At 42.7% G+C, this 13033-nt stretch overlaps 1 protein-coding gene across 1 annotated transcript in view; it reads right to left on the reverse strand.

Annotated features, from left to right (window-relative positions):
* Nucleotides 1-13033, reverse strand: part of LOC138285128 (carotenoid-cleaving dioxygenase, mitochondrial-like) — a 241517-nt gene that overhangs the window by 173991 nt on the left and 54493 nt on the right. The window contains exon 2 of the mRNA XM_069224695.1: nucleotides 5080-5281. Coding sequence (XP_069080796.1) covers nucleotides 5080-5281 — 202 coding nt within the window. The remainder of the gene's footprint in view (nucleotides 1-5079; nucleotides 5282-13033) is intronic.

Genomic DNA, 13033 nt, shown 5'->3' on the forward strand with positions numbered 1-13033 from the left:
TGTCATATGTGGGCTGCACTGTGTATTTATGCCATTTACAAATATGAAATGAAAAAATACAGCTATGCCAAGATCCCTACTGTACTCTGGCTGAGCTAGTTTGAAGTTACTGCAGTAATAAATGGCAAAGATAACTGACTTTGCCCACAAAAAACCTTGTTTTTCTATATCAATAAAACACCCCTAAAGTGTGTTTTCTATACCTGTAAGGGGGATGCATAATAAACAAAAAACGGGAACAATACATATTTAAAATGGGTGTTGTCACTTGGCTGAAAGCCTAAAAGCTGATTTCACTGTGTAGGTTAGACTAGGTTTTACAAAGACAGGCCTCAGTGAGAATAAAATATTTATTTCACATTTTCACCTAGGAAAAATGCTAGTGAAACAATTCAGATTCATTTCCAGTTCGTTTTCAAAGTCAGATTTATTGGTGGAATCAGATTTTTGATAACTTAGTGGAACGATAATGTTATCAAAATGTACTTTAGCTACCTGAGATAACTTTATTGGAAAGATAATGTTATTAAAAAGTACTTTAGCTTCCTGTGCCAGAAATGGCTAGCAACAAGTTCTGCCACACATTCCTTCTCAACAGGCTAATGCACATTCTTAATGACTTTGCCTTCTTGAGGACAATGTCCTCTGGATTTAAGAAGGTGACGATTTTGTCAACAGCTGACCACTTTGAAAGGGTTAGCCACCTGGAAAGGCTACAAAACGGATAACGTAACATTCCTTCTTTTGTCGTGCTGTTCTTAAACAAGACTGACAGGATCCACTCTCATTACTTCTCAGAGCCCTCCTAGACACTTTAGCTTCAAACACAACAGGAGAAGGAACCAGTTTGGTCTCTGATATCAGGGAGCTATCTTCATCTAAATAGGTGAGTGGCCAGGGCCCTGCCTAGATCAATTGTTGAGGGAAGTAACATTTTACAAACTTGACCTTATTGTTTCTGGAAACATTTGTAGTAAAGCGAAAAGGAAGTGTTTCAAGATAGTATGGGCATAGCGTGAGAAAGGATTGTGTTGGGGAAACAGCCCAATCGCTAACTAGTGCACTAGATAAAATTGGACTGAACACTCTCTCCTCAGACAATTTCTGGACCTGGAAAGAACACTCCTGAAAAAGAAGGTCCCGCTGGGAGAAAGAAGATTTCAGAATCAAGACTGCTTCCTGGCACCCAGGCACTGAAACTGCTCTACACAGATCAGGTGGCTGACCTCCTAAATGCCTAGTCCAGGTCCCAGAAAGCATAAGGACTCTTGACAGCGATAGTACGCAGCTGACCACAGAGGACCCTGCAGGAGTCATGGCTGGGTAAAGACTCAGGGCCTGATTTATGAAAAGTTAGCGCCGCCTTTGTGTCACTTTTTTACACAAAAGCGGCGCAAGCTTACAAAATATTTTGTAAATGTCCGTCACTTTTGCGTAAAAAAATGAAGCAACGGCGGCGCTAACTTTTCATAAATCAGGATCTTAATGTCTAGAAGCCTTTCCTGAAGACCTGTGGGCCACAAGATTACCCAGAACAAAGTTTCCCACCAGCTGGAGAAAAGGGGGACTGAAACATTTTTCAACCTCTGAGGGACTGGGACAGTATGCTCAGGTTTGGTTGGGAGGTCGTACACTAGGCAGGCAAGGAAACATGTTTACCCAGCTCAGAACTTTGTGCTGCGCATAAATCAAGTTTAAAGGGACTTTGCAGTAAATATATCCAGCCTTGCGGAGCTCTACCCAGCTACAGCTTTCAGCTTTCCTCAAATTGAGGATTTTGAGAACCAAAAAAAAAGATTGAGCCCAAAACTAAAACTGTGGACCGGGGTAAAACAGCAAACCCACCCCAGAAACAAAGTGTTCGTGGTGAATACAAAATCTAACTTTATCTTGCTAGGATATTTTGGCGCCAAAACTAGTAGCTTTAGCAAGGGCTCGCCAATGATGCATCCGACTTAATGGGACCTTCACTGGCCTTAGCTTTGGACCTTGCTTTGCTGAGGGATTTTAACTTTTATTTCAGACATTACGCAACAATTGACAGAGACGACCTGCTTGGTGTATCCAACCTTGACTCCATTATGGTCAGTCTGAAATCAATTGTGAACTGTTGTTTTTCAATAGCACTTGAACTTTTTTAGCAACGTTTTGCCTTAAAACATTAACAGTTCAATTCTCCAGTTACCATAATCCCAGTTTGGCGATTTTGGTCGACTTTTTGCTCACTGATTTCTCTATATTTTACTAAATTGATTAGTATTGGTCACTTACCTTTGAAATTGTTAGTCCTGCTTGACCTTAAGAAGCATTTCTCTGGGGAATTGACTGCTGCATTTGTCACAGTCACCAGAGGTTGGGTAGATTTTTTTAAAACTTGTGTTGAGACCTAACCAGGGAGCATTTATTAAGTTGGTAAAGGCTCTCTCTTTTCAAATTAGTAACCCACTTTCTGACACCTTCTTTGTCTCACTTTTTTCATTTTTAGAGCATCCCCTTGCCATTTCTCATCTTCCTCAAGTCTTTCACTTTCATTTAGGATTCCAAACTCCCACTTGTACTCACAATTTACATCTGTAACTCAATATCCCATAGTTACCTGTTTGAATGGGAGAAACTCCAAGTATGTCACTAAATTGCCTGTTCAGAACTGTTAGGGTCTGACTAGAAACAAAAATCAGTCCAAGCAAAAATGTTTAAACCAGCCTCCCACTGCATGAGGCTACCAAGTAGAATCTGTCCGTCGGGCTCTTGTAGGAAAAAGGAAGCCCATCCTACTCTGAGATAGCCTCCAAATATGTTCCCCACTGGGAAGATGCCAGACTGGCAGAATAGCCAGTTCTCCATGAGAACACTGCATACTTACATAACTATGCTGTCACTTGACACAACAGCAACTGACAACCCCGTGGAACACCATCCCAAAGCATTAAACTCTGTACTCTTTCAGTATGTGAAATGATTGATAATGCACCATCACACTTGTTTAATATTTTATCTTAACTATGTGATCTTTGTGTACATGTGACACTAAGGGGGTTATTCTAACTTTGGAGGAGGTGTTAATCCATCCCAAAAGTGACGGAAAAGTGACGGATTTACCACCAGCCGTATTACGAGTCCATTATATCCTATGGAACTCGTAATACGGCTGGTGGTATATCCGTCACTTTACCGTCACTTTTGGGACGGATTAACACTCCTCCAAAGTTAGAATAACCCCCTAAATCTTGCATTGTTCTTACTGCTTCAGAATAGCACAACATTCATAAAAAAATGCTGGACTGAGCTCACCTATGAACTGTAATCAGCTTCCATTATGACCCCAACACCTCCCTAATCAAAAACACCACAACTTGGGCAGAAAGAGCACTTCACATACGTCCAACACAATTCTTCTTCTGTCATATAATTGTCTGTCACTGAACTCCCAAAAGCACCTATTAGACTGTAATGTCTCTCATTAAGTCCTGCTGACACACAGATAGACTACACCCTATATGAACAAAACAAACACACTCTAGGCTGCCTCATGTGAACAAACATACTCTAGGCAACCTTCTGTTCACATCGTAGCACCAGGGACAAATAGAATAAGAAGATTTCGCGTTTCAACAGTACATTCTGAATCTTACATCAACCTGCATATCAGATTGATTCAGAATAAGTTTAAACACACCACGCCCAGAAACACACAACTTTACCTTGAAACCACATGATTTACCAAAAATGACTATCACCAGAGCAGTCCATTCAGGGTAGGGAATGGACTACCATTCACACTGGTGTGAAAGGATGGCAGTGTTCTTAAGCACACACATCCACACAACTAGTATACTTCAATCTCTGACAGGATCGGATATATCTTATTCTTTTCAATAATAAATGCACACAATTATTGAACAACACACTGAACAGTCACAGTCTCAGTAATCAGCTACAATGACTCCAGTCCAATTTAACTCCAGTCAATGAGAATCCCAGAACGTTGAGAGATCCCCACAATATGAGAAGTTCTACACAAATACTGGGTGCATACTATAAGACACTTTGAAGTGCTAGAGGCAGATGTATCGACTCTGGTTGCAGTATTGGTAGGCAGTGATAGTTTCCAGCGAAATATTGGACAGTGGACAAGTCACATCATCATATCTGACAGTTAGCCGTTAGGCCCCCAAAGCCAGCTAGATTTTAAGAAAGACACAAACACTAGACTAGTGCAGTATACACTCAGGTCTGAGGCAAGCTTTCCAGTCATATGGCAAGGGTAACAGACATAATATTCACAAACGAAGGATAGATAGTAGAATTAACCGAACAATGAGGGTCTTGAGGCACATGGATACCAAGGTTGTGATGAGCATGGGCTGGTGGGCGGTATGTTAGGAGCTTGTATGTGGATAGTTGTAGTTACTTGTTCTCTCAATGTATAATCATTTAGAGGGTCTAAAAGCCACACACCTTGACCCTCATTAAGATTGCTCTATTAAATCTCACGGGGCTAGTAACAGCAGAATCCGGCCTCATCGGAATTATACGTTTCTCATGTCAAGATTTCGGGTGCTGAGAATAACAAATCTCTCCATGTAAAAGTTCGAGGAAAAACAAAAAAATGGTAGAATCAAACTCATAATCACTGATTCCCTCAATAAATAATTATTTCTCTGGGGACCCTCAGGGTTCAACTCATGACAACCCAGATTTTTACCACCGCCCAAGTTATTGCTACCTCTGGAACTCGTAACTCCGTGGACAGGGAAAAGTACAGCCTATTTTCATAAAGATAGCCTCGAAGATGAATCAGTTTACAGTATGTTCAATTCTAAACGTTCCAGAGAAATGTTTATAATTTTGTATTGTACAACTTGGCGATTGTAGGTCTTTTTTTAAAGTATACTGAAAACAAAGATTAAAAAACAAATCAGTCATCAGGAGGAAACAACTTCCATCATGAGAGGAAACTTCCCATATTTCCTTTCACGTATGTGACACAGACCCTCAACAAAAATAACACATTTCCTTCATTTTCCTCCCATATTAACAGTTATGGCGTTTGTGGTGGTTTGGAAACGAAATGCTTACTTGTCATTTCCGAACTCAAACTTTCCCGGCCCATTTCGGAGCAGACTTCCATTGATCCACTTTGGGATGTTCCCAGTGATCTTTGTAGAGATGGACTCTGGGGTCTCCTCCACACTCTGAAAGAGGGGCGAGATACACTCCAAACCTTTCTTGTCAGTAACAAGCAACTTCTTCTGGTCTCGGGAAACAAAGTTCTTCAAAACTGGACAAGAAACAGACAGACGATTAGCACTTGCACATTTAGGGGTCGGCTTTCAGGAGATAAATCAACGCATTGTGTGTGCACTGAGCTACACAATAGACCTTATCTATGCTGGCATAAGGACATGCTCTGAACTTGAATAGAAGATGCTCTGTACTCCCAACATTCTGGCTCCTATTGCTTTCATTTGATACCAACAGTAAAAAGACAAATATGTAGCAATATCCTTCTCCTCTGGAATTGCACCAGGATAAAAAAAATTCCCAAACTATTGCTTTATTTTAACAAACTGAGAGCACCTGCGTGTTCCATTCTTCCTTAAACCGTTTAAATGGCCAGACTATAGGCGACAAATAAAATAAAGTAAGAAAAAAAGGCATTTACTCAAATAACCTAGGGCCAGATGTAGCAAAACTAGGTTTTGCGACTCAGAAATTGCGACTCGCAATTTCCGTGTTGCAAAACCATATGCAGAATGGTGTCTCAGACACCTTCTGCGAGTCGCTATGGGGTTGCAAAGACCCACCTCATTAATATTAATGAGGTGGGTCGCATTTTGCGACCCCATAGCGAGTCCCTGCTGAAGTCAGCAGACCTCCATGTCTGTGAATGCTTTTTAAATAAAGCAATTTTTTTTTTATTTTGCAGCCCGTTTTCCTTAAAGGAAAACGAGTTGCAAAATAAAAAAAATAACGAAATCTTTTGGTTTCGGTTTTTCAGAGAAAAACCCTTTTTGGCAACATTCACAAAGTGGAAGGGGTCCCATGGGGACCCCTTCCCTTTTGCGAATGGGTTACACCGCATTCACGGTCACAAAGCAATTTAGCATAGCGATGCGAGTTGCAAATAGGAAGGGAACACCCCTTCCTATTTGCGAGTCGCATTCACAATTTGCGAGTCAGTACCTACTCGCAAATTGTGAATGAGCATCCCAAATGGCATTTTGCATGACGCAAACTGCGATTTTCGCAGTTTGCACCATGCAAAATGCTTGCTACATCTGGCCCCTAGACACAACTGCAGGGGGGAACATGATCACCCGAAAGTAGTTAATCTGAGGCCACCTTTTATAGCTTTGAAAAGCTCCATGTATCCACAAAAATCTCCTGTGGTACATCATCACTGCTTACATTTCTGAACAACAAATATTATTGCAAGATCTACCTGTAACCTAAGTAATCTGGTTTCTAACATGTCCTGTTTAATAGTTTAAGACAATAATTCATAAGTATTGCACTTTACGTAATTGGTGTGCCATTGCAAATCATCGTCAGGTGTATATTTATAAAAATGCATTCATAATGTTTGAAGTTTATGTACTTTAAAAAACAATATTGAAATTAAAAAGCATTGGGTGCAGAAATGAGGGAGATGCAGAGTACTTCCTGGATAAGTGATAGTCATCTGTACTTCTCTACCAATTCATTTTAGAAATTGCATCTTGTCAGAGTCAGATCAAGTAAAATTGAATTTTGGGGGATTGAAGGCTGCCAATAATGGCCATCCTGTTTTCAGTTTGAATAAAAAGGGTATAACATATTTTTCTAGACTACCAACTCTTTGATTCTCACATTCATCAACTGGTCCAGATGTAAGTAATTAAATTCATTGAGTTTTACATCAAAAAGTGTTATTTCCATGAGCAAGCAAGATAATACAAAAATATTAAGATAAATAAATCTATTCTTTTGTACAATCAATAAAATATATATTTTACAAACATCTTACATTTAAAAAAAAGTTGCAAAAACAAATAATAATATTTATATAATTTAAAACAAAAACGGACTATGTTGGTGTAAGTGGATAGTCATTTGATTAAAAGGAAAATAGCAAGAAAGTAGATGGAAATCTACTGGTGGCCTCTTCTGCTGCAATTTTTATTAGTGCATTTTAAATTGTATCCATGATCAGTTGCAATAGTGATTTAGGGCCTGATTTAGAGTTTGGTGGAGGGGGTTACTCTGTCATCCGCCGTATTACAGACCTATAGTAGCCTATGGAGATCGTAATATGGTGGAGGGGATATCTGTCACGTTTGTGATGGAGTAACCCATCCGCCAAACTCTACATCAGGCCCTTTGTGATCTGAACATTTCAATGGGCATTTTTTTACTGAAACTCTTGTATTAGTTTTGAATGCATTTTTATTTAAAAAACAAAATCTTTTGCATAACACTGATTATTCAAGACATGCAGGCTTGCTGTTATTTCTGCTTCTTATACAACATGTAAAACATATTTCTTGATATTCACCTCATGAGTTTGCAAGTGAAGAGAAACTTAGACCTATCAATATCTTGCTAGCCATTAGTAGTAATGATACATTTGGGGCATACATATTAATCATGTTAAGAAGGCAAATTGTTTTCAGGGGGCTAGAGGGACTCATCTGAGTCACAATCAGTCCAGGGGCAAGAAGAGGATGGCAAAAGAGTATAATTCAAGGAATTAAAGATTATTAAACAGGGAAACCAGAAGTGGCAAAATAAAAGCCAATAGCAAAGTAGTTGCTCAGCCTTATGGGCATTAGAACTACACTCACCTTATTTTCAGCCCATTTTTTACTTATACTAATAGTGCATCATAGAATGTTATTCACTATTAGCTTAATAAAAAGTGGAACACAGGAGCTGAAATGAGACCTTCGCTAGGAGCTGAGACAAGTATAATAAAATGCTTGTAAATGTAAGTGTTGTGCAAGCATGCACTTAGAGTGTGCTTATGTGAGAGAGTGCATGTGGGGGGCTGTTTCCATGTGTCAGCATGTGTGTGTGTGAGACTGACAATGAGTGACCCTTGACTTTGCTTTTTACATCCTTCGGCTTGACCTGGGCTTGCCTCCTGTTAATAAGTCACAGGGCCATCTAAGACTTCAACTGCCAGCACCTGAGCTCTCTTGCTGAGAGTCTTAACTTGCCAGTGGTCCCAAATCAAGTTCCTGAGCCCTCAGGATTGAGTTCTGGTGCAACCAGGAAGAAGCTGGTACGTCGACTTCAAGAGCAACTTTGGAACCTGCGCCACTTCCCAACCCAGGGCCACTGCCTGCACCGAAGCCACGGACCCCACTGAGTGCAACAACCGCTCCCTACAACGCAGGCACCAATGCCGCCACCACGTCTCCGAAGTCCCGCCACAGTACGTGTCCAGAATGCTGTGTCACCGACATCCATGACACCCAACTCTGCAGCATGACGTGGCCTTGTGGTGAAATTGTGAAACTGAAGTCGACGCCTCGCGTCTTGACCTGCTGGATTCATCGACCACCACCTTGTCGTAAGGGACCGATGCCTCGCCGCCAACACTGCGTCACCTCCCCTGCCTAGAAGCAAGGAATCAATGTCTCACCTCCCCAGTGGAGGTAAGAAACCAACAACGCACCACCTCTAATGACGCCTCACCTCCCCCACACCATGCAGCTTGTTTCCTCATTGTTTTCCAAGGTACTGTAACTTGGGTCTACACAACTCTGTACCTTGCTTGCGTTTCCTTGGGGGTTGTTGCCGGACTTTTAGAAGCGACTCTGTCAAGCCGTTGTGGAGCTACTGTATTTCTAAGCTCTCTACTACATTTAATCTTTGAAAATTCATATTTTTTGTTGTCCTGAACTGGTTGAGAATAAGAACCCACAGAAGTTATATGTATTGGAGAGAAAAATTCTCAATGCATTCGCTTCAGTATTAAAAAAACAGTCTTTATTCATTAATTCCAAAGTTGTCAGGAAAATTGGGCTGAAAATTGTGAAACGAAGGAACAGCCGACACGTGTTTCGCCCTCTATGGTCGGTACACCTAGGGCTTTCTCAAGGCATTATAAAGTAAAGCGGCACATCATGTTGTAAATTTGTCAAATAAAGCAGCACATCATATCGTCTATGGTCCAAATACCTGTGGTCAATTTCAAGTAAAGAAACGGCACATGTTGGCTGTACACGGGTCTTAGTATCGCACCATGTTGGATTCATTTCAAGCTATTGCATGTAATAGCTTGAAATTAATCCAACATGGTGCGATTCTAGTTCAGGATTTCTACTTTCCAAAGGGGGAATCTGGTCCAGACCCCCTGTTTTGAGTACCCACCAACGAATTTGTCATCAGCTAAACGGCATTTACACAGGAAGAAAACCTGGACCTTCGTTTTCTTAGGGTTAAATATTTTTAGTTGTGTATGTCAGATTTTTGTCGTTTTGGTCTTGTTTTACTCAGATAAACATTGACTATTTTCCCAAACTGGTGTGGCCTTTTGTAGTGTTTTCACTGTGTTTCTGTTTGTGTGTGTGTGTGTCTGTACAAATACTTTACACATTGCCTCTGAGATGAGCCAGACTGCTTGTGCCAAGCTACCATGGGGGTGAGCAGGGGCTATCTTAGCTGTGTGACTCCCTTACTTTGACTAGTGTGAGGGTTCCTACTTGGGCAGGGCACAAACCACTGCCAACTAGAGACCCAATTTCTAACATTAGTGCTCAGCAGTGAGGATAGGAGTTGTATTTGTACTTTACCTACATTGATTAGTGTACACTACTCCCAAATCGCAGACCATTTTTGGACCACATATTGTTTTTCTTTGTGTTTTTTTTGCCTTATTGAAACTTTGCAACTTTTGAGTCTTCATCCACAATCATGCCTCAGTCTGGGGAGCCATCAGCAATTGCTATAGATTTGGTGTTTGAGCAGGAGAGGTTGGAAACCAATATGGTGCCTCAGCTCAAAAAGTTCTTCAAGGAGCGCAAATGTCCTTTTAAAGGCCTCACTAGGAAGGATGAGCTGCAATAGATGCTGAGTGCCTGGTTGGCAGCCAGGGAGGATGGAGAGCACACAGAGGAGGGAAATGATTATGTGAACATGGAGGAACAGAGCCTGCAGGGTGATGCTGTGGATAATCAGGATTTGCCTAGGAGAAAGGCACCTTGCAGGGCAAGCAGCAGTGATTCTTCAAGAGGTCTGTCCCCAGAGGAGCTGGAGGACAGACGAGAGGCTACGAAGAGCCAAACGGAGCTGAAAAAGCTGAATATGCAGCATGAAAGGGAGCTCCAATTGGAATTAGCTAGGCTCACAAGAGAGGATGAGAAAGATAAAATTGCCGGGGAGGAGAGGAGAATGATTTTAACTCAAGATCTGAGCTTGAAGCAGCTGGACTAACAAGTCCAGCACAGATGGTGGCAGCAGTTCTACACTACAGACTGAATGAAAGGTGCATATACTCAGGATGTGGTGAAGAATTTTGTTCTGGGGGATGACATCCAGCAGTGGTTCAGGAGTTATGTGATGGCACTGAGAATGAACAGGGTCCCTGAGAGATTGTGGGGCAGGCCTGTGGAAGTATTTTTCCATAGAGGTGTGGGACATCTTGTTGGAGATAGACAGAGAAAGTCAGATGAGGTACACCGCAATGAAAGAAGCCCTAAACAGGAAGTATGGTCTCACCCTAGAAAGTTACAGGGTAAAGTTTAGGGAGAGTACTAAACTTAGGTGTCAAACCTGAGCAGAGTATGTTGATTCCGTTTTCAGAGCACTGGATGGTTGCGTGAAGGGCAGCGAGGTAACAGACTATCAGGGGCTGTACAAAGTGATTGCAAGGGGGCACTTGTCTAGTTGTCGTTTTCCAGAGCTGCCCCAGCACTTGATTAACAGCAAGCTTACTGACCCTAGGAAGCTTGCCAAGGAGGCAGACTGCTGGCTCAGCACCAGGGTCCAAAAGAAGCTGTATGTGGGAGGCTCAGCCAAGAGTCAGGGGTTGGGGGGGGGCAAAGATAAAAGTAAGGAGTTCTCTAAAGGACCCCAAACTAGTTACTAGGGTAAGGATTCGCAGCCCTCTATTAAAAACAAGAGTTGGTTCCCTTCAGGAAAGACTGCAGACTGTTTTCCCTGTAATTAGGAAGGACATTTCAGGGGGAGTACCAAGTATCTCATGCGGGCACAGTCCCCCACCAGCTGGCAGTCACTAGGGGTGGCAAGTGTAGTGTTTGGGGAGGAGTTGGCCCCAGTTAGTGGTGGGGAGGCAGCTGATTTAACCCTAGTCTCCATGGGTGAGGGTGAGGTGGAACAGAGAACCCTCATGCCTGGCAACACTAAGAAGTACAGGCAGTGGGCCACCATCAATGGCCGGTGAGTGGAAGCTCTGAGAGACACAGGAGCAAGCATGACAACTGTCCGCTTTCATCTGGTGTCTGAGGAGCAGGTAATCCCTAATGTGGTCCACCAGGTTGTAGCAGGAGACAACAGTGAGCACCAAAGTTTGGTAACTCAGGTTCCCTTTGAATGGGGGGTCTCAGGTTCCTTGAGGGTAGCTGTGAGTCCATCCATGCCTATCAACTTCCTGCTAGGGAACGACCTGGAGCATATCGCCTGCAAGGAGGTGGAGTTCAGGATCCACTTGAAAATGTTAGGATTGCCAGAGTGGGTGTGCATGACCACATGGTCCATGGCTGCCAGAGAAGGTGATCAAAATGACCTGGAGCCTGAAACAGTGGCCCAGGTGCCTGCCAGGAGGAGGATGGGCAAAGGGGGGGGGGAACCCTCTCCGGAGATCCCCACGGTCACAGAGGAGGCTGAACTTGAGTGGGACGCCTCCGAACCTACAGGAGAAGAAGAGGTTGAACTGAAGGACATACCTGAGCTGACCCATTAACAGCAGGAAGAAGACCCCACCAGGGTGGAGATATGCAGAGCACATAAAGAGTGCCCCACTCTTGAGGGTCTTCTCAAACAGGCTGAGGCCCAAGCAGCTGGTGACGCCTCTGGAGCACACCAGATTTACTGGGAGAATGATCTCCTGTATAGTGAGCCTCAGGTTACTAAGACTGGGGCAGCCCGTGAACTGGTGGCACATCAGTGTTTCAGAGCCTTCCTACTGAGTCTGGGCCGTGACTGAGGGAGCAAAACAGAGGTGTGTGTTCTCGATGCCAGAGGGGAATTACCAATTTGTGTTATGCCCTTTGGGTTGAGGAATGGCCCTGCCACATTCCTGTTAGGAATCCCCAAGGTGCCTCCTGCGTTATCTGTCAGCATCTCTAGGGATTAGGGTTAAATCACATCTCTGTTCTTGGTTAAACCTTCATGTTTCTAAGTAAACATAATATGCTGTGTTACACAATTGGTTTTATCAATGCTTGTTTTACCAATGCTTATTTGCTAATGTGAGCAGGTGTAGACATGGGCTTCTAATTGGGTGTGGTGTAGACATGTGCTTCTAATTGGGTGTGGTGACTCATCCACATGTGAAAACTAAACTGCTTTCCTGATTGGCTATGAATAGCAGAGTAAAGCATGCCTCCTTGCTTGCCTTTGTTTTCCTTCCTGATCTCAGCATCTGAATTGGCAGTCCAGCCCCTGCTGTCATCCTCGTATTCAGGACTTTTGAGGCAATTCTTTTCTTCGTTCCTGTACCAGCTGACCCCAGGCATTCCTCCAAAACTCCGGAAAATACTGCAGCTAAGGGACTGGTATTCTCCAGGGAGTTTGTTCTTTGAGGGCCGCGCTTTCCTAGACCAGCTGGTGTATTTCAGACCTTTTTCAGACCCTGTATTTTGGCAGAGTGCTTATCTTGAAGAGACAACTGCATTTCTGAACATTCTATATTACTATTGTAGTTACTTGCCTAAATGTGCTTCAGGAAATCTGCTTGAGCTCAAGTACTACAAAAAGTGACAGTGCAATTTTAAAAGAGCATTTATGGACTTTTCTTTCTCTAATAGCCTAACTCTTGGATTTAAATTGTGTCATTCATGCCTGTGTTTCAGGTTTGAGGATT

Source organism: Pleurodeles waltl, chromosome 3_1 (assembly GCF_031143425.1).
Source record: "Pleurodeles waltl isolate 20211129_DDA chromosome 3_1, aPleWal1.hap1.20221129, whole genome shotgun sequence".
NCBI classification, from domain to species: domain Eukaryota; kingdom Metazoa; phylum Chordata; class Amphibia; order Caudata; family Salamandridae; genus Pleurodeles; species Pleurodeles waltl.